Here is a 20,342-nt window from a genome sequence, read left to right as displayed (position 1 = left end):
ATCTATATGGCAATATACATATATAATTGAGATTACCTTGATCTTGATTTGGTGGTCTCCAAAGCTGTTCTCAGGGTGCAGGAAGCCACTCTGGCAATACATGGCCAAGCAATGGAACTGCTGAGGCCCCATGGAACCAGTGACCCCAAGAGTCACTGGGCAATGCTTGGGAACCACCTGAGTTACATGTCACAGTGCCCAGGAGAACATGAGGTGTGAGGGTTTTAAGTGTGTGCCCGTGACCACTGAGCTATTTCCACAGTCCCTCTTGGGCATTATATTTCTAAAATTTCAGTCTCATAGACAGGAAACTCGATGCTGGCCATCACCTGGCAGCATGTTGTTCTGGGCCAAGATGCAGCAGAGCCCAGGGGCTGTTGAATTTTGCAGGCTGCCCGCACTCTAGCTCAGTTTTTCTAGGAGGAAAGAGAGGGGAAGATGTGCAGCCACCTTCATTCTGCTTCTCAAGCTAACAGATATAATCCAGAGGACAATTCTCTGGCTCCAAATGCGTTATATATAGAAGCCAGAAAAACACTGATCTGTGGAGTTTCTCTTGGCAGTGAGAAAGTCATGATTCATTCAAGGCATTTTGCTAGTTAAGGATACTGAAGATCTGCACAGTCTGGTGAAATCCAACCTTTGTTTCATAAAGGAAAAGGAAAAGAACAGTAGTTTATTTAATGACTTCAGAGCAGCTTTTTGGGCAACATTGCCTTTTAATAGGGCTTAACCTCTCCTTACAAACTGCAGGTAAAAATATTGTAAGCTCCTAGGAGAATATAAAAGAAGACTGTCCTTTTAATAAATACTGAAACTTGAATGAATACAAATAGTGTAACTAGAAAGTGAGCTCAAAGGGCAGGAGTACAGGTGCTGCATGTGCCACTTGGCACCCACCTGGTTGCCCAAGAACCACTGGGAAAGAACCCCAATAGTAGTCAGGTTTTTTGTCTTGTTTGGTATGAAGAAATTTAGATGTTTATTATTTACATTTTTACAAGCATAGTTTCATATAAGCAATATAATTTTATTGCCATTCTACAGATACTACCATTTCTTCCCATTAAGTACTAAATCCTTTTGTCTACATGTTTTAGGAATTTTCAAGCTATATTTTACTCCATTGGGAAATATAAATTTATTAAAACATTTTTCTTGTTTTTCCAGGATTTAGAAGAATTCTGCTTCAGGTTTTGCATAAACCATTTGACTGTAGTAACACAAACTTCAGGCTTTGCAGAAATGGACCATGATCTCCTGAAGAACTTTATCAGCAAAGCAAGCAGAGTTGGCGCATTTAAAAACTGATCCTTGCCTATTGGAAGGCATTATCACTACAAGAGCCAGAGAATAAATGCACCTTACTGATATTTGTGATTAGCTATCATTTGGCTGCTAACTTACATTCTGTCAAGAGAAGGATGTCAGTCAGTCTTCCCCATTGGCTGAAATCACAAGTTTACATAGCAGGCATTAAATGCTGTTATTGGAGGTGATGAAGCTCAAGGGAGGAAATCTAGTATGTCTTAGATTTATTCTTTCATCTTTTGAGTCACTTAAGTTGGATATTTTGGCACAATAATGTAAGCACATGCTCTTCTGGCCAAATGTTACATTATCCAACAGATTGGTAGCACATAGCTAGCTGACAGAAAATGCTGTACTCAGTTTTCTACATCCAGCACAGTGCTTCGCATATGGTAGGCACTCAATTTATTATCAATTTAAGTATTCCCTGAGAACAGCTTTATTTGTGGGATATTGGATGAAGGAGAAACACAAAACCAATTTTAAAACAGCCTTCAACTATTAAGGTTCATATTCTTCTGGTATGTTGTTCTGAGAATGGCTAAAATTTAGCCATTAATTAGAATTCACAAAGGCCTTGGCAATTAACTGTCAAAAAAGCCCAAGAGTGATTTTAATTTCCCATTTACTTTCTCACAAGGGATTACTGAATATGAAGCATTATCTTTGAATGAATGTTATTTCTAGGCGCATCTGTCTTACATGACTACATAACATTCTTTGCTCTTATGTTGAGATTTGCCTCCTTAAAAAATGATTTTTTTTGTAGTTGCTTCTGTCATTATAAAACAAGGCACAGTATAATTATGAAGTACTAACTAAAGAGGAACTAATATTTACATTTCATGGACAGCACTAGAAGAATGAGATCCATTTCTACTTTAACTGCAAATGAGAAACTGGAACAGAATGTAGACTATAACTTCCGTCTTCTGTATTTCACAATGATATTATATAAAGAATATTCTTTTGAAATTAGAAATCTTGTTCTGATGCTGAACTATTTGATAATAAAGAGCTTATTTGCAGATAAGAGAGTGCTTCATTTTTTTATTCCTAAGAAGCTGCAAAATTATATGTCCTGTATACCATGTTTTTTTGAGCTATTTATGTCTATTTTTTATAAGCTGTATATTAAAGCAGTTACTCTGATAAAGTGTCATAGCAAAGTCCATCTTAGAACAAATCTTTGAAATTAGTCTATGTTGTTATTTTAAAAGTTAGACATGTATCATTTGTTTCATTTGCTGTTCTATCAAAGGACAAACACTCAGTCTTGGGTGGTAGCTCTTTCTATCAAGTCTGTAGTTTGCCAATACTACAGACTTCCTTTCTTGCCTTGCTTCCTTACTCTTGTAAGCTAGCCATGACTTAGTGAAGCATTCACAATGTAGTTTTTCATTCACAGTGAAAATTTACAATGTCTACCAAACTTTCCCTTTCTCTTTCTTGCTTGTTTCTGATAGGATCTTCTGAGATTCCTCAATGCCTTTTTCTTTTATGGCCCATTTTATATAAAAATTGGAACACTCAAATAGGAAGAGGCCAGTTTATTTAGGGATGAAAAATGTGGAACTGTTTACCAAACTCCACTGTGGGTGAGGAGTCATATTCCATAGGAGAATTATTAAGAAAGGTTGAGTGGGGGTGGGTGGGAGGGGCAGAGAAATAGTACAGCAGGGGAGGTACTTGCCTTGCATTACAACCCATTTGATGCCTGGCACTGCAAACAGTTCCAGCTGAGTCCCTGAGCACAGAGCCTGGAGGAGCAAGTCCTGAACACAGCCAAGTATGATCCAACATCATACCTAGAAAAGTTCTTCTCCCCTGAAAAAAAGAACTTTGGGTAGATTATTATCCAGATTGTCTCTCTAAGCTTTGTTTGGTATAGGTTTGTACTACCCTTATCTTTTGACATGAAAATAATCTATGTACTTTTAATAATAGGTTTAAGGATTTATAGCAGGGCTTGGGGATCCAATTAGGGTTGGTAGCATGCAAAGTTAGCACCTAACCCCCTGTAGTATCCCTCGGGCCCCCAAGCCACTATATTTCAAAAGATCTACAAGTAATTTTATTTAGTACGAGAATCATCGGTTCTGCTGTTAAAAACCTGGGCCTGCAAATCATGACCTAATTTTAGAATAGGTTTGAGAGATGGTGGATGAATTCCCATGGAGTCATCTCCCTGAGGAAAACATGCCCTCTACAGTCTTTGAGGACAGGCTTGACATCAACACTCCCATGCTAAGAGTATTTCTACATGCATGTTTGTAAAGTCAGAAATGTAGGAGAGGGGACTGGAGTGATAGTACAGCATGAAGGGTGTTTGCCTTGCATGCAGCCGACCCAAGTTCGATTCCCAGCATCCCATATGGTGTGACCCAAAATGCAAAAAAAAAAAAAAAGAAATGTAGGTGAGAACAGGTAAGTTTTCATGACACAAAACCAGAAATGAAGGGATTCATTACACAAGTTTGTATGTATTCGATCCTTAATTTTTCTGTGTAAGCTGGGGTACAATTATAGTGGAAGCACTCAAGCACTGAACTTTAATGTTTTGTTTTTTTTTTTCTCTTTGGGTCACATCTGGTGATGCTCAGGAATTACTCCTGGTGGTTCTCAGGGGATTATATGGGATGCTGGGAATGGAACCTGGGTTGGCTGGGTTGGCTGCCTGCAACGCAAAAGCCCTACTTGCTGTACTATTGCTCAGGCCCCAATTAAGGTTTACTTTGAAAAGTAACTTACTATTAAGTTACTATTTAAACTTCTAAAAAAAAAACCCCTTACTATTCTTAGCTGGATGAGTTTTGTTTAGAGACAAAATTCTGAACCAGCATTAATGAAAAGGAAGCAGCTACAAATCCTATAGTCGTGTCTATCTTACTAGCTCCCTTCATGTTATCACACAAATGTGTTAGAACTGCAACTAGTATATAGCATCATGATTTTTCCTAATTCTGCAACTTAGTAAATAAAATTAAAGCAAAGAGCATAAACCATATTGATTTTTGTCTCATTAAATTTAAATTCAGTTACAATCACAACATTTTCTAAGTAAAAGAAACTGATAATGATCTATAGAATGAATTTAAACATTCACATTAAATTGTCACTATCACATAATGCTAGTGCTAATATGTGTATTATTCAAACGGTGACACAAAAGAATTTACCGTAATCACACACATTTTATTTAAGAGGCTATCCTTGTAGAAATTATTTCAAGAGGAAAAACTGCTAGCTGTCCTGTAAAATGCCTACTTACTCTAAAGGAAAATTCTATTGAAGGAATCCGCACCAAAATTTGAGTACATTATCTGGTTCCAAAATGAGAAGTAAAAATAGGTTTCCACAGACAAGTTTCTATAAAATCATGTAGATGGTATCAGTACTAGCATTAGCTCCCACCCCCAAATTTGTGCTGGAAAATCATAATAATACATTTGAATGTGTTTTTATTACAAAGAACTTCAATTACTGGAATATAATCTTCAGGAATGATCAACTCTGTATCATCTAAATGGACAATCTGAAGAACCAAAGGTTTCTTGATTTTGCCTTGACTGAGATAGTATTTACATTGGATGTGGGGATCTGTCATGAAATACTATTGAGACAGGGTTTGAAAAAAGAGGCAATGCACACAATACAGTATAAGGATTTTCGCTAGGATGGTCATGAAATTAATTAGCTGAGGGTAGGAAGGAATAAAAACGTGAATACTTCAAGACAAGTAGCAAAGTGAATGGATTTATATTTTTAAGAATCAGTGGGGATTAGCATGTTGAGAGCCCTCATCACACGGAGATGTTAATCACAAATTATGCAAATTCCAATCATCATGTTCTATCTGCCCTCTGAGTAGAGGAACAGGTAAGGATTATCCTACCTGACAATTGAATTTATATTTTTAAAAGATAATTTTTTGCTTTTTATGGCATTTACTGGTAAAGAGAAAGAGGGAACAAAGATTTTAACAGTAATCAAGACAAGTTAATTGAGAACTGTTTACTTATTCCAGCCAAAGTATTTAGTAAAATGAGGAATGACTGGTTGGTATAGAAACACGGTGTTTTTGTTTTATTTTATTTTTGGTTATTCCCAAATGGTGTTTCTGGGGCCCTCAGGCCACTTCTAGAGATTTTCAGTTGGAAGGAAGAAATGGTGCTGCTCAGATTCCGCAGTGGCGGAATCACCAGGACCATCCTGGCAGTGCTTAGGAATCTCCAGGATTATACCCAGAGGGGCATGTGGTTGGCTGCAGGAAAGGGATAGGTCTTAATCCCTGCACTATCTCTGGTCCCTCTGGTTTATATATTCATAGAGGAGTAGGAATAAAGAGTTCTTTTGTTTGTTTTGTTTTGGGGACATACCCAGTTGTGCTCAGGTGTTACTTCTGCCTCTGCTTGCTGCAAAGGGGACCATATGGGGTGCAGGGCATCAAACCTGTGTTGACTGTGTGAAAGGCAAGGGCCCTACCTGCTGTACTACCACTCAGGCCCAGAATCAAGAGTTCTGTTGGCTATAAGATCCTTAACCTCTATGAAGAGACCAAACCTGGATAAATTAATGGGCTTTATAGAGTGAAATACCCAAATTTAGTAGATGGGACAACAGAAAAATGCACACTTAAGTGTATATTTGAACTTAATTCAAAGACCACATCAAACTCTAAGACTCTTAACAACTAATTTATTTTAAAATAGACAAACTATTGTAGAAAATAGTAACATAGCAATTTTAAATGTACAGTTTTAACCAATATAAAAAAACCAATAAAGCAATATTTGAAGCCATGAGCAATCTCAATACCTAATTTTTGATGTTCCTAAAATTCTGACACTAAATCTAATGTGAAATTATTAGCAAAAGATCCAGAAATATGGTAAGCCCTTGGATGAAAGCTGGATTGTATGACATTCATGCAAAAATTGAGAAAATGGAATAAAGCTTTCTAATGCCTGTTATTAAGGTATCTACCAAAAAATAAGTTTGAAACTTAATTAAGCACAAATTAAAATTATTTTCTAACGAAGACCAGAATTCTTTTTTAAAAGAAGTCTGCATTCAGACCGTAATTTTACTAAAATCTAGTCAATTCTACCTTAAATACCACCTATTTTAAATTATACCATCTCTAAATAAGTTAATCACACAAGATAGTTTAAATAAACCTTTAGGTTCCAGGAGGGAAAAATGCCTCTTTCTAATGTAGCTATTTAATTTTGAAGTTTCTGCACAAAATCAGATAGAAATGTGAGTAGTCAAAACCCAAAAACTTTTGCTTACTTGCTATTTTAGACGGGAATTAATGTGGCTTTGAATTTGCCAGTGTTAGACCTTACTGACTTCAAAAAAAAAAAAAAAGATAAATAGACAACTGCCAGTTGAAAAGATATGGAATGGAAGACAGGTGCCATTCTGGAAAAAAAAAAACAACCCTTCTCAAATTTAGGAGGGTAGAATAACTGCAAAGATGCATTAGACAAATCACTTAAGAAAAAAGAAATTAAGGCTCCTATAGTTAACAGTCCTATTTTGTGTCTTGATTCTTCAGGACCCAGAAACATTAAAAGTGCACTTGGGTTATACTATATTAGGGTCCTCTACAACAAAACTCTAGCCGGAACACTTTAGCTTTCAAGTAGTAGGTGGGTAGTTTATTAATTCAGTGATCTGAATGGTACAAAAACCAAGAGTACTACGAAATACCCTCATTTTAAAGCATGAGTGGGATGAAGAAAATAATCAAATTCTTACAAGTCCTGAGGTATGAAATCTGTATCAGTAGTATGTTTATACTTTACTTTCTGCTTGTATTTAAAAGCTGAATCTATAAAACAAGCAGACAGTACATCAGATTTCATTAGTAAACTAAAATCTAATGTATAAAAATTAGTATTTTTCCCCTATCTTCTAACAACCTGTTTTAGCAGAAGGGGTCAAAATCATTTGGGAGAATTGGGGCAGGGGAAAGGAAGGGAGGCAGTCAGCCAAATTGCATTTGGAAGACAAGTTTTCTACGGTTCACGTTAAATTAAAAAAAAATAAATATAAATTAATAAAAACAATAGCAAACATCAACCATATGCTACAAGGAAAGACAAAATACTCAGTTATTTAGGGATTAAGACTCCCACTCTGGGATATCCTTACCATTTGGAAAGCAGAGCAATTATACTTTGGAAATGGAAACATCTGCTACACACTTTTAAATGGCAGGATTTACACAAGATTTACAATCTTGTACAATAACAATGTACAGTCTACTGACCACAACACTGCAAGTGGCTTAGGAATCATATGCACAAATATTCATTGTGCATCTACATATTTTATATCCATGAGTCAGCCCAGATACATATTAAATATTACAACGAACAAGCTCAGAGTTGTATAGGCAATCCAAGAGACCACAGAGCGAGGGATGTACGCAGTGCCCACCAGGGTCATACAGTCCTCACTTTTCTTCCTTGTTGGAAGTATCCATGCTATCATTCATTTTCTGCTTTTGCATTCGTGTTCGCGTAGAGGCTGGAAAATGGATAAAGAACTGTTAATATCATTAATGGTGCCAAGTAAGTTGGCAAAGGATTGCCAACTTCTTATTTTATGCTCCTGCCACGTCAGTGAAGGTCTTGTAAAAGAGATCTGCAATTTTTTAAAATCATATATTCCCATAGTGAATTTTTTCCCAAGTATGTGCCAACAAAATATGTGTACATGTAAATTATAAAAAAAACTCCAAAATATGCTAGAATAGAAACAACTAAATTGAAATCCTAACACTTCCTTTGAATACCACCAAAAGTGGTCTTATACAAGCCTATAGATGCTCAACTTTGTAGACTACTATTCTAAAGATGATGATGCTGATGATGTTTGGCACTTGGGCAGGGTAAAATGCCAAGTTGTAACCTTAGAATGATCTGTTAGGTATTCTTTACAGAACACGGCATTCCCTTGAGTTTGAAAATGCTCTACAGGTACTGTAAAGACATCAGCTCACATCTAATTTGGACGATTCATTTATTTATGTAAGCTATTTCACACACGCCCTGCCCCCCGCATGACCAGGGGGGCTCAGATTGATGTGCTATCAGGAGTTGGGCAGGAGCTCTACATAAAGAAGCACAAATAATTTGGAAAAAAGGAAATTTTAACTGAAGGCTGTTCCTGCTGTTGTGCCACTCTGAGAAACCTAGTACTGTGTGACAATGATCTTTGAACACAATTTTTGAGGAATCTTTGAGGAATCTGAAGAGCAGTCTGGAAATTCCTCTAAAGCTCCTTATGCTCCTGCCCAATTTTCCAGCCATGCAAGGCCTTGAATTTGGCAAGGTGAATCCATTGTCAAAGCTAAGTGTATCACAAAATGTATTAGCCAAACCAACTAACCTCTTCCCCCCAAAAGATACATGTGCTTTTTTTAAAAAAAAAATAAAGATACTTTTTAAAAAAAATTGAATCACTGTGAATATAAAGTTGCTCAAGACTGAGTTTCAGTCATACAATTTCCAACAACTACCCCTTGACCAGTGCAAATTTTCTGCCACCAATGTCGCCATTTTCCCTCTGACCCACCTTCCTGACTCCCACCCATCCCTTCCCTGTCTCTGTAGCCTGCCTCTCTGGCAGACACTCTTCTTCTTCCTCCACTGTGCTCCCCATTTATTTTTCTTTTAAAGGCAATGTGGTTTGCAATGTTACTGAAAGGGTATCATGTGTACCACTTTACCTCCTTTCAGCACATTCAGTTTTTGTCCAGAGTGATCGTTTCCAAATATCATTGTCAAGTTGATTGCTTCTCTGTCCTAATTGCATTCCTCCTCCCTCTTTGTGGCATGCTTCCTACATGGACCAGTCCTCCTGGCCCTTGTTTCTAAGTTTCTGGGAATTAATCACGTGTTATTTTTTTGGTTTTAATAACTTTCTGCTCCTGTAAAAATGTGTTTAGATTTTGGATACAAGCTTTATGTCTATTTTAATATATAAGGGCAGGGGGAAATACAATTATTTACTTTCAAATTTGAAGGCCATGTAAGTGGTGCTTTGGATGGCTTCATGGCCACACCCAGTGAATCTTAGCCAAGTGGGCTAGCTGTTCAGCTAAGGGCCTCAGGATGTGGCTACTCAGTGCTGGGGACCACCAGGAACACTCCTGAGGTGCTTATGAACCTCCAAGACTAAACTCAGTGGTGCTAAGGGAACCATGTGGTTCCAGGCACTAAACTGGAACATGCTGTGTGTGTGTGTGTGTGTGTGTGTGTGTGTGTGTGTGTGTGTGTGTTGGATTTGGGCTGTACCCTGAAATGCTCAGGGCTTATTCCTGGCTCTGTGCTCAGAGATCACTCCTAGCAGTGCTCAGGAGACCATATCAAGGTGCTAAGGATATGAACCATAGTAAACTGCATGCAAGATAAGTACTTTACCTACGGACAATCTCTCAGACCTCCAAATATTTTTTCCCCTGCTTTTTGGGCCACACCTGGTGGTGGTGGTCAGGGGTTACTCCCTCTTCGCTCTGCACTCAGAATTTAATCCTGGTGGTGCATGGGGGATCACATGGAATTCTGGGGATCAAATCCAGGTTGGCCACATGTAAGGCAAGCACTCAAGTCACTGTATTATTGCTCTGCCCCCTCCATACCTTTTAATTGCATAAATAATTCTGCTTTTTGAAGGAACTAGGCATGTTCTTTCATAATATAAAAGGTTCTGCAATGTAAAGAATTTTTTACTTCATTTACAGAAGGTGAGATAGTAAAGACTTACTCATTTCTGCCAGTTTCTGTTGAAATTTGGATTCCCCTGGGAGATGTTTACTGCAGATAAAATAAATGCAAGACATTTTAGATGAATAAATGGAAAACTCAAATTTCTAAAAATTGTAGAACTTTCCATGACTTACTTTATGCTATTATTTACATAACTATTTAGTATAGCTATTTTAATGACTACCAAAAGTGTCACAAATTTATTCTATAAAATTTTTGATTCATTTTTTTTTCTTTTTTTGCTTTTTGGGTCATTCCCAGTGATGCACAGGGGTTACTCCTAGCTCTGCACTAAGGAATTACTCCTGGCGGTATTTGGGGGACCATATGGGATGCTGGAAATAGAACCCAGGTCAGCCACGTGCAAGGCAAAGGCCCTACCCACTGTGCTATCACTCCAGCCCCTGATTCATGGTTCTTTTAAAACACAGTTCTTAATATATTTTAAGAGTATTTCGAAACAGAATGTTAATGAAAACAATAATAATTTTGTGAAACAATGATCAGGCTATCTTCTGGAGGGATGGAGGGAAGTGGTTGAAGTGTTGGGCCATACCCAGCAATGCTTAGGTACTGGTTTTGTGCTCAGGAATGAAACAATGATCATATTTTAAACAGTTGATATTTCCTCTGAATACCAGTAAGACATAAGGTTATATTATGCCTTTTAAACCCTGGAATGAGTGCATATCTATTATTATAAGCAACCCACAATTTCCAAATAAAATAGAAATATGAAAGTCAAGATCAGAGCTGGCACTCTATTCTCCAGATGACCAATTCAGAACAGTTCTCACCTTCCATCTGCTTCATCTGATCCATCGATATCAAAGCGCAGCTTTTTCAGTGGCTTAGGCGGGTTGCTTCCTTCAGCACTTCGTTTGAGCACTCGGTCACTGTTGCACACCATCTGATTTATTTTCTGGAACTTCTCAGAAGTCTGTAGATTACAAATTTCTTTTTAAAAAAGCACTTAATATGAGCATCTTTTAGTTGGTAACCCCTGGTTATATTTTGAAGTATATAAAAATAAGGCAAGTAGAATTATCTTCCCTTCTTTTGTGCTTTAATGGATCAAATAAGAGCAACGAAAAACTTAAAATGAGAGTAATTCTAGCTAACTACCCCATTTAAGTACCCACCCTTTTAAAAATCTTCCTGTCTCTTTGCATAGGGATCCTCTTCCTCCAACTCTGACTAAATTTTTCAAGACTTGGTTCCCTCAATTTTAGAACTCAGAGACCCAAAAAGTCACTGCTACTTCTCAGAGGTAATATGAAGATGGGACAGCTTTTGACAGCCTTTTTCCTCCAGAGAGTATAACATATATGTGGTGGTCAGGAACTGGATTGGCTCTAATGCTGCCTACCTCCTACTACCCACTAATCCTACTTCCCAGTTTTTATACCTATTATGCTTACTTGTCTTCCTGACTGTGGGTTGGACCTAGTGCTGTTTTGCTTTTGATTAAAAAAAAAAAAGCATGACAAAAATTATTCAAAATCATCTTCAATTTTAGGTACAAAATGACTATGTATTCCATCTTACTCATTATCTGCCTCTTTTCCCCCCTCTTCTCTCTGAGCTATTACACCTGGAAAGAGATATTGTATTACAAGTAAGAAAAAGCTATAATGACTTGGGCCAACAGCTACACAATTTTTTTTTAATAAGTGACCCTCCTCTAGTTAGGCACTGAGAAAACTTCAGTTTGAAAACACATTAGTCTTGTGGGCTGGTGCGATAGTACAGCAGGTACAGTGTTTGCCTTGCATGAGGCTGACCCAGGTATGATTCCATATGGTTCCCTGAGCATCGCTAGGAGTAATTCCTTAGTGCAGAGCCAGGAGTAAGCCCTGAGCATCACTGGGTGTGATCCAAAAAGAAAAATAAACAAAGAAAACACGTTAGTTTTGTGAGTAGATCCTGCAGCTAGCTAAGTAGTGGGTAAGTAGTGAGTTTTAGGCTAGAACAAGTTTTCAAAGATAATCTATCCCTTATATCTCTCTGCAATGAAAACTACTATGTAGTAGTATCACTTATATAGGGCAGAAACTCATATAATCAACTCCTAATCAGACTTCTTGGATATTTTTCTCTGGTAAACTGAGAAGAACAAACACATGTGTAGATACCAATGGAGAAACCCAGTAGGTAGAGACTGGTTCATGACATTTTAATATGAGGCTATGTTTTGGAGAACAGTAGTTTTCCTTTGTGACGTTGCTGTCTGTGGTTTCACTTACCTAATTCTATTCCTACAAAAACATGTATGACAAGACATTCTGAGAGATCATGTTTATATATCAGTATAGTTATATATAATTGCTTTATTATTGTTCAAATAACAACTCAATAATAGCACTTATTGTTAATCTCAAACAGTTCATAATTTATAAACTTTATTATAGTTACATATGCACTGAGGACTTGGTACTACTATTCTTAGTTTCAGACAAAATAATAGAGGACCTGGTACTATTCTTAATTTCAGGCATAACTGGGATCGTAGAACATATCCAAGGGGATTATAAAGAGGGATTATTATACCTAATTTCAAACTGTGTTCTAATTAGTGAATTTCAAAGACATTTTTAAACATTTGTATGACAGGATTGCTTAGAATTCGTAATTATATAATTTTAATAACTTAATTCTGATTTGAAAATAAACTATACTGTTACATTTATCTATAGCTAGCTGTCCACTGTCCACTGTCCTCCCACTGCTCATCGATTTGCTCGACCGGGCCCAGTAATGTCTTCATTGTGAGACTTGCTGTTACTGTGTTTGGCATATAGAATACATCACGGGTAGCTTGCCAGGCTTTGCTGTGCAGGCGAGATACTCTCAGTAGCTTGCCGGGCTCTCTGAGAGGGGTGGAGGAATTAAACTTGGGTCAGTCGGGTCATTTAATTACATGCAACATGCCTGGATGATAAGCTCTCTAATAATTCTATAAATTCATACAGAAATCTTCAGTTTCTTTTTAGAGTAAACATCATTTTATTCATCATTATACTTGTGTTTGTTTAGTAGAAAGAAAATACTCACCCCAAATGATTCACCAATTGATACTAAGATTCTGTCAAGTTAAGATAAATTTCAATTAGTAATAAAAACAATTTGCAACTGAGAATAATATGAATATACACACATTACTCTGACCTACTGAATGGGAAATCAAAGGTGTCCTCTACGTCTGGAACACTAATTATACTTATTTCACAGTCTTATCTAACAGTGCTAGTGGAGTCATATATTGTGCTGGTCTTTACACTTTAAAAGAAAAATTTAGCTTTAGCCCTACTAAATTCTCCATAAATCAAGTTACCCACTAGAGACAGCAACTAAAAATTCTTTTACATTTCACATGAAAATTCAAGTGATGAAAGACAGAAGATAGTACCACAGTTCGAGATAGGTCTATAGTGTACACAGTGCCAGGATTTCATTCCTGGCACCACATGATCCCGGAAGTATCACAGGATGCAGCCCCGGAGGTCCCCAGTACTGGCAGGGTAGTGCAGAGATATAGAGCAACATCACATCCTCAGACCCTTGCAATGAACTGCCAGTTCGGTTGGCTGAGAATCACCAGAGGGGTCAAAGAGTACAGCAGGTTAGGTGTTTACCTTGCACCAAGCTGATCCAGGTTTGACCTCATGTGGTCCCCAGTGATCCTTGAATCAGAGCCAGGCGTGTAAGCTCTCAGCATAGCCAGGTATGCCCTTCCCTACTCCCAGAAAATAAATAAATAACCCAACCTATAAAGCTTCTTAAGTTTTGGCATTCTTCAAACTGGAGATTTACTGCTTTCCACTTGAGATTGTGTTCTCAGCACTTTCCCTTCTGGGGAATCTCTCTCTCTCTCTCTCTCTCTCTCTCTCTCTCTCTCTCTCTCTCCCTCTCCCCTTAACTGCTCTAAATAAATATCTCTAAATAAAACTATTTTACTTTACTAAAGAGAGAGAGAATCACTGTGGATCTCCAAAGCATCTCGAGAGACCCACCACTTTCCCTCCAAAAATTCAAGTTTCAAAAATATATTCAAGATACTTTTAGCAAAACTTATTGTACTGAGTAATGATCAGAATTCTAATTACAATGTGTAGTGGTAGAGAGCAAGTGCCATATATCATACTCCTAAAATTAGAAATCTCTACTTTAACTGTAACTTTGTCCGAGTTTGAACCGTACAATTTACTTTTTTGAAAATAAAGTAGAAGAACAGATTAACCTGTTGTTACAAAACTTTGGCCATATATATGACAGTATTATTATAGAGCAAGGTTTTTTGTCATGCTGCAATCCTTTGCTAGACCATTATTCTATAAGAATATGATTGAACATTATTTATATAAAAATATACATATGATTAACCAGAATATGCTGAACAGAGTTAAAATGTTCTCCTAACACCTAATCAAAACTTTATCAGGATTTTCAGAATGTGACATTTTAGCTAAAGAGCCTCAACTCAAAAGTGATTTCACCAACATCAATAAATAGCAGCTATTTTCAGCATAATATGGATTAATTAACATCATTAAAATTACCTAAGTATACATTTCATATGATGGTGTGAGACTGCATAAAATAAGGGAAGATGGCATAGAATTTTAGTAGCTTACAGAGTTGTAGCACACAGATACTCAGCTATTAACACCAAATAAACAAAGACTAGTACAGGGTTATATAGGAGCACTTATGTAGTTTGCCAATTACTTTTAACTTTATATTTTTCTATAGAGTTTGAAATCTTTAGAGCACATTACTTATATAATTAAAAATGCCACAGATGGATATTTTCTAATCAGTTAATATATCCCTTTCTCCTTGTGTGTTTTTCTTGCCCATTAAAGTACAACTCTATGGGCTGACAATGCTGAGATTAGACTACATTAACTAGTTAATATGCCTCCCACTTTATAAAAATAAAATCTGTCTCAAATAGCCCATGATAACTTTAATTAAGTCAACTGAAGTACTTCAAAGCCAAAGAGCACTTGTGGTAGGATGTGGAAGATAATATCATGATTTGCAGTTGTATGGAACCTTTCATTTGAGAATTTAAAACAGCTTCACATCATTACAGCTCCTTTCTGAAGCAGAGGTAAAGAATTCACAAGCAGAATTCAGGATGGGCTACTGAAGATTTAATTTACAGTCAGCTGATTTTAATAACAAAGAAAGGTGAATGGATGGGGCCACAACAAAGAATCTGTGAACATCTGATGAACTATAGAATAAAATTATTATATTTTTTTGACTTGCCAGGGATTGAACCCAGGTATCATGCATGTAAGGTAAGTGCTCTACCACTAAGGCACATCCTGGTCTAGAAAAAAATTCTTAATCAAAGATTATCTTTGTTTAGCAGATTGATTATTTACTTAAAATCCATTACCAAATTGGTTCTCAAATTGTTCTCACAAAAGAACAGATGCAGAAGTTACAAAAGTTTTAATTAGAAAAAAATTTTCCATAATAGATATTATCTACCCCCAGTCTCTGAAAAATTCTTATGTCACTTAATATAAACTAAAAAAAAAAATCAAGGAGCTGAATATAGCTTAAATGAAACTTCAATTTTTTTGCTTTAATCAAAATAATCCCCATTTATTTTACACAAACCTTGATCTTGGAGTCATTTTTGTTGGTGTTGGCAGACCTTCTGAAATTTTATATGGGTTTTTTAGGGGTGATATATAGATATTCCCCCCAGGAATCCGCAAAGGTGAACTAGAAAAATTGTAAGGACTGCGAGGAATGTGAGGTATCGGAGACAAGGCAGGAGGCTAAGGCAAAAACAAAAAAATAGATTATTTAATGTTTTATTGAAATCCATAGTTTTTCAATTAGGCTTTCCCAGTCAAAATATACTTTTAACATACCCGTGTAGAAGCATACTGTAAAATATTTGTTTTTAGTCTCTGCATGAAGACTGAGTTATAGAAAACTATAATGGAGTCATATTCCTCTTCTCTGATCAAAACACGTTTGAATGTCTGGAGAAGAATAAAAACACTTGTCAAGTGAATTTGAGAGTTTATTTCTTTAAAATTTTTCTTCTGTGCAGGACAGTTTAGGAGGAAGAAGCACATATCTATATGGGCATGCCCATACATGTACATGCAAAGGCTTATAATAAAGCACTTATTACAGGGATATATTATTTCTTATTAATTTAATAATATTTAGAAAATAAAGTACCTTAGTTTTCCAATTCCATTTCTATTTCAAATATAAACCAGTAATAGTAAAAAACTGATATGAACATTTATAAGGCCAGAATATATAATTAATAGTTATTCATATTATAGATATAAGTATATACAAAATATATTGCCATGGAAAATTTCTTACCTCCTGAACAGCATGAGGAAGATCCTTATATGCTGTTACAATAATTTTGAACTTAAGATCTATATTCTTCACTTTGCATATACCATACATGGAACACATCATAATCTAATAAATAAATGTGACATTAAAAATAGAAACAAAAAACAAGATTATTTCATTTAAATACAGTGAATATTTATTCACTATGGTATATCAACACAATGGACTACTACCAAGCCACCAGAAAAAATGAAGTCATGAAACTTGCTTATACATGAATGTTCATGGACAGTATCATGCTGAATGAAATGTGTCAGAGGGAGAGGGAGAGAAACAGAATGACTTGTGGGATATAAAAAAAATAAGAGTATGAGAACAATACCCAGAGACAGTAGAAACGAGGGCCAGGAAGACTGGTCCCTGGTTGGAAGACTGTTACACGTGGGAGGGAGGTGGACAGAGTGCAATTAGGACAGAGAATCCTGTGATCAGTACCATGATACTGAGTTGTAAATAATCACTCTGGACAAGAACTGAGTGCTGAAAGGAGGTATAATATTGTAAACCATAATGTCTAAGAGACAGAGAGGGGTTGGGGAGAGTGAAGAGTGGGAGGAAAAGGGTCTGTTACAGAGGCAGGCTTGGGGTTGGGGAAGGCAGGAGAGAAACTAGGGACACTGTTGATGGGAACTGTGCACTGGTGAAGGGACCGGGATGGATGTTGGAAGATCTTATGACTGATCTCCAACGATGAACAACTTTGTATCTGTGTGATTCAATTTAAAAAAAAAAGGGAGGAGGATACATTTTTTCCTTCAGAAAAATAAATAAACAAACACAGTGAATAGGCGAATCTATACAGACAGAAAGACAAGGTTAGTTTCCTGAAACTAGAGAGGTGAGAGTCTAGGTGTGGGGTGAATGATAAAGGTTATGGGGTTTCTTTTAGGCAAGACAAAATGTTTTTAAATGGATAATGGTGATTACATAATACTTTGAACATATTAAAAACTCTGAATTATGCACTTTAAATAGGTGAGGTGTATAATATGTAAACTATATCGCAATAAAGTTGTTATCTACATATACTGTTTATACCCATTTACAGAGATGAAAAAGACACATGACTGTGCTCTGTAAATTAATTCATCCATTCGTTTATGCATTCATTCAATAGGCACTATTTTAATTTTAGATAAGATAATTTGAATTTTCATACTTTTTCAACTAAAATAAAACCTAATTTATCATCACAAAGATGTTTATAATAAGTAGTTTCTTCAGGAATTTTTATAAGTAAAATTACTGAAGTGGATTGCTCAAGCAGGCCCAGTAACATCTCCATTGTGAGACTTGCTGTTACTGTGTTTGGCATATTGAATACGTCATGGATAGCTTGCCAGGCTTTGCCGTGCGGGCGAGATACTCTTGGTAGCTTGCCGGGCTCTCCAAGAGGGGTGGAAGAATCAAACTCGGCTCGGCCGGGCTGGCTGCGCACAAGACAAATGCCCTACCGCTTGAGTCCTAAAAAACTCTAATTTGTAAGAACTACAGAAAAAAATATAAAAGGTAGCCAACATATGAATAAATATTAAATCTACTAACCCATCAACATATAAATAAATACTAAATCTACTAAACTGATCCACCTTTCATTTGACTCTAATCTTTTCCTAAGAAATTAACACACTAGGTCCAGAGGACAGTGCTTTAGCTCAGTGGCTAAAAATACCTACTTGCTTTTAGATGGCTGTGAATTTAAACCCCAGTGCCACCCACATGTATAGCTAGGTATGTGCTCAAACCACAACTAAAGTAGATAGTTCTGGCAAGTACCCCAACTAAAGAAGTGTGAACACTGTGGCCTGAGTGCAGCTTCCTGTGAGTGTATGTGTGAGCACTACAGTGATTCCAGGTGAGTGTTACAACCAGAACGTGTGTGATTACCATAAATAAGTGGTGCAACCTTTGCAAGTATGTGTGCAAGCGCTGTAACTAAATGTGTGCAAACCTCAGAAGTCATTATGGCCAAGTGTGTGAACATCACAACTAAAAGTATAAGATCCCAGACATTGTAGCAACAATAGCAACAGAAGGAAAAAAGAAAAAAAAAGAAAATAAATTCAGTCTGCAGATAAATATGTAGTGAGAAAAGAAAAGGAAAGGCCATACCTGGTCCAAATGCCTGTCTCTCATGAGTTCATATTCATTTTGCAGAGTGTGCTGAAAAAGGGTCCAGATGATATGTTCTAGTTCTGGGTGGTTGGAGAGAAGGCGTGCACACAGGGTATTGAGTCGAAGATATGCTAATCGATAAACTGAACAGATAAGGGGAATTAGTCACTTTACCATTCATTCTGAACTCAAGTAAACATTTCCAAATTACTTTAACTATAATTCTGTAAAAAACAGCATTTTAACAGTAATGTCACCTCTATCATTTCTTATAAATAAATGATTCCTAATTTTAGCACAGAACTAGACTCATCACGATCACGATCATCCTGTTGTTCATCGATTGCCTCAAGCAGGCCCCAGTAATGTCTCCTTCGTGCTACCCCTGGGATTTTAAAAAGTGCCAAATTCGAGGTTCTTTCAGGGTTAGGAGAATGAGACCCATCATTGTTACTGGTATTTGGCATATTGGGTACGCCACGGGGAGTTTGCCAGACTCTGCCGTGTGGGCAGGTTACATTCAGTAGCCTGCCAGGTTGTCCAAAGTAAGAATGAGATTTTGTTACTGGGGGGGGTGAACCCAGGCCTTCACACGTATAAGGCGAGGGCTCTACTGATGAGCTATATTCTAGTAATTATTGAATTAATTATGCTGCATGGAACTGAGGCAAAAGTAGAAGAGAAAAATGACAGATAATTTATTTTGATGACAGATACTTTGAAATTAGATAAAATAAAGGTTGTGTCAGTTCTGTAAGTAATCATTCGTCCAAAATTGGAATTTCTTACAGTATTAAAGAGGAATTACTACTTTAAAAAAATGGAATTACCTATGTGTATTAATTTTTTCAGTTCTAAAATCAAAAGTAGCATTTTCTCTATAAATACTGACAAAGTATGGTAGACTAGCAGATTACCTAAATCGTAGCATGACTATGATGTAAAATTTGATAGAGAATCACACAACTGAACTTTAGTCCATATACTTCTAATATGCAGACCGTTGGTTTAAATGTATTTTTCATTTTTCAAAGATTTGCATAAAGTACTCAGAATTTTAATTTCACTTTTTTCATTGATGTGGAGCCATACCAGGCAGTGCCCAGGGCTGAGAGTCACTCCTGGTGGTATCCTGGTGATATCACTGTGATCACTGTGTGTGTGTGGCAGGGGGGACACATGGAAACAAGGATTGAATACAGAAATTTGTATATTCAAGGTATGTGCTTTACTGAGTCATATCCCCTGTAAGCCCCTAATAAGACTTTATTTTTTTTAAAAAAATGTATCCCTCTGTGCTCAAATGTTAGCAGGCATCAGATTTGCCTGCAAGATTTGTTAAAACAAAGATTTCTGGACCTAATCCTGGAATTTCTGGTTAAAATATTTCTAAGGTAAAAAGCAAGAAAAATTTTCTGTAACTTTTCAGGTGAAGTGAATTCTGCTGGTTAGCAACCACAATCTGGAATCACTGCTCTAACTTCATTGCTATCTTAGGATATATCTGTAAAGTTTCATATATTTCAATTGGAAAAAAATTAAAAAGAAGAGTTACCACAAGACACAGAGGGATAGTACAGTGGATAAGGTGCTTGTCTTGCACGTGGCCAACCTGGGTCTGATCCCTGGCACCCTTTATAGTCCCATAAGATTGTCAGGAGCGAACCCTAAGTGCAGAGCCAGGAGTAAGTCCTGAGCACAGCTGGGTGTGGCTCCCAACCCCTA

At 36.7% G+C, this 20,342-nt stretch overlaps 2 protein-coding genes and 1 non-coding gene across 10 annotated transcripts in view; 1 reads left to right on the top strand and 2 right to left on the bottom strand.

Annotated features, from left to right (window-relative positions):
- Positions 1 to 2,335, top strand: part of RCBTB2 (RCC1 and BTB domain containing protein 2) — a 49,983-nt gene extending 47,648 nt beyond the window's left edge. For all 7 annotated transcript variants that reach the window (XM_056109635.1, XM_056109651.1, XM_056109624.1 and 4 more), the window contains one exon: positions 1,171 to 2,335. In XM_056109635.1, the coding sequence (XP_055965610.1) occupies positions 1,171 to 1,311 (141 nt within the window). In that variant the 3' untranslated portion in view covers positions 1,312 to 2,335. The remainder of the gene's footprint in view (positions 1 to 1,170) is intronic.
- A 2,747-nt stretch (positions 2,336 to 5,082) lies between these two features.
- On the bottom strand, positions 5,083 to 5,213 carry LOC130019501 (U8 small nucleolar RNA). The gene has a single exon (XR_008791826.1). It is a non-coding gene; the product is annotated as a U8 small nucleolar RNA (small nucleolar RNA).
- A 779-nt stretch (positions 5,214 to 5,992) lies between these two features.
- The window catches only part of RB1 (RB transcriptional corepressor 1), a 126,206-nt gene continuing 111,856 nt past the window's right edge, over positions 5,993 to 20,342 (bottom strand). The window contains exons 20-27 of one of the 2 annotated variants that reach the window (XM_056109713.1): positions 18,615 to 18,760; positions 16,464 to 16,568; positions 15,992 to 16,105; positions 15,732 to 15,895; positions 13,149 to 13,179; positions 10,892 to 11,034; positions 10,093 to 10,142; positions 5,993 to 7,870 (exon numbers count right to left, since the gene is read on the bottom strand). In XM_056109713.1, the coding sequence (XP_055965688.1) occupies positions 7,812 to 7,870; positions 10,093 to 10,142; positions 10,892 to 11,034; positions 13,149 to 13,179; positions 15,732 to 15,895; positions 15,992 to 16,105; positions 16,464 to 16,568; positions 18,615 to 18,760 (812 nt within the window). In that variant the 3' untranslated portion in view covers positions 5,993 to 7,811. The remainder of the gene's footprint in view (positions 7,871 to 10,092; positions 10,143 to 10,891; positions 11,035 to 13,148; positions 13,180 to 15,731; positions 15,896 to 15,991; positions 16,106 to 16,463; positions 16,569 to 18,614; positions 18,761 to 20,342) is intronic. The other variant, XM_056109712.1, reaches the window with a different exon arrangement.

This window comes from Sorex fumeus, unplaced genomic scaffold (assembly GCF_029834395.1).
Source record: "Sorex fumeus unplaced genomic scaffold, SorFum_2.1 ptg000008l, whole genome shotgun sequence".
Classification (NCBI taxonomy): domain Eukaryota; kingdom Metazoa; phylum Chordata; class Mammalia; order Eulipotyphla; family Soricidae; genus Sorex; species Sorex fumeus.
This window is presented reverse-complemented; position numbering and strand designations above follow the sequence as displayed.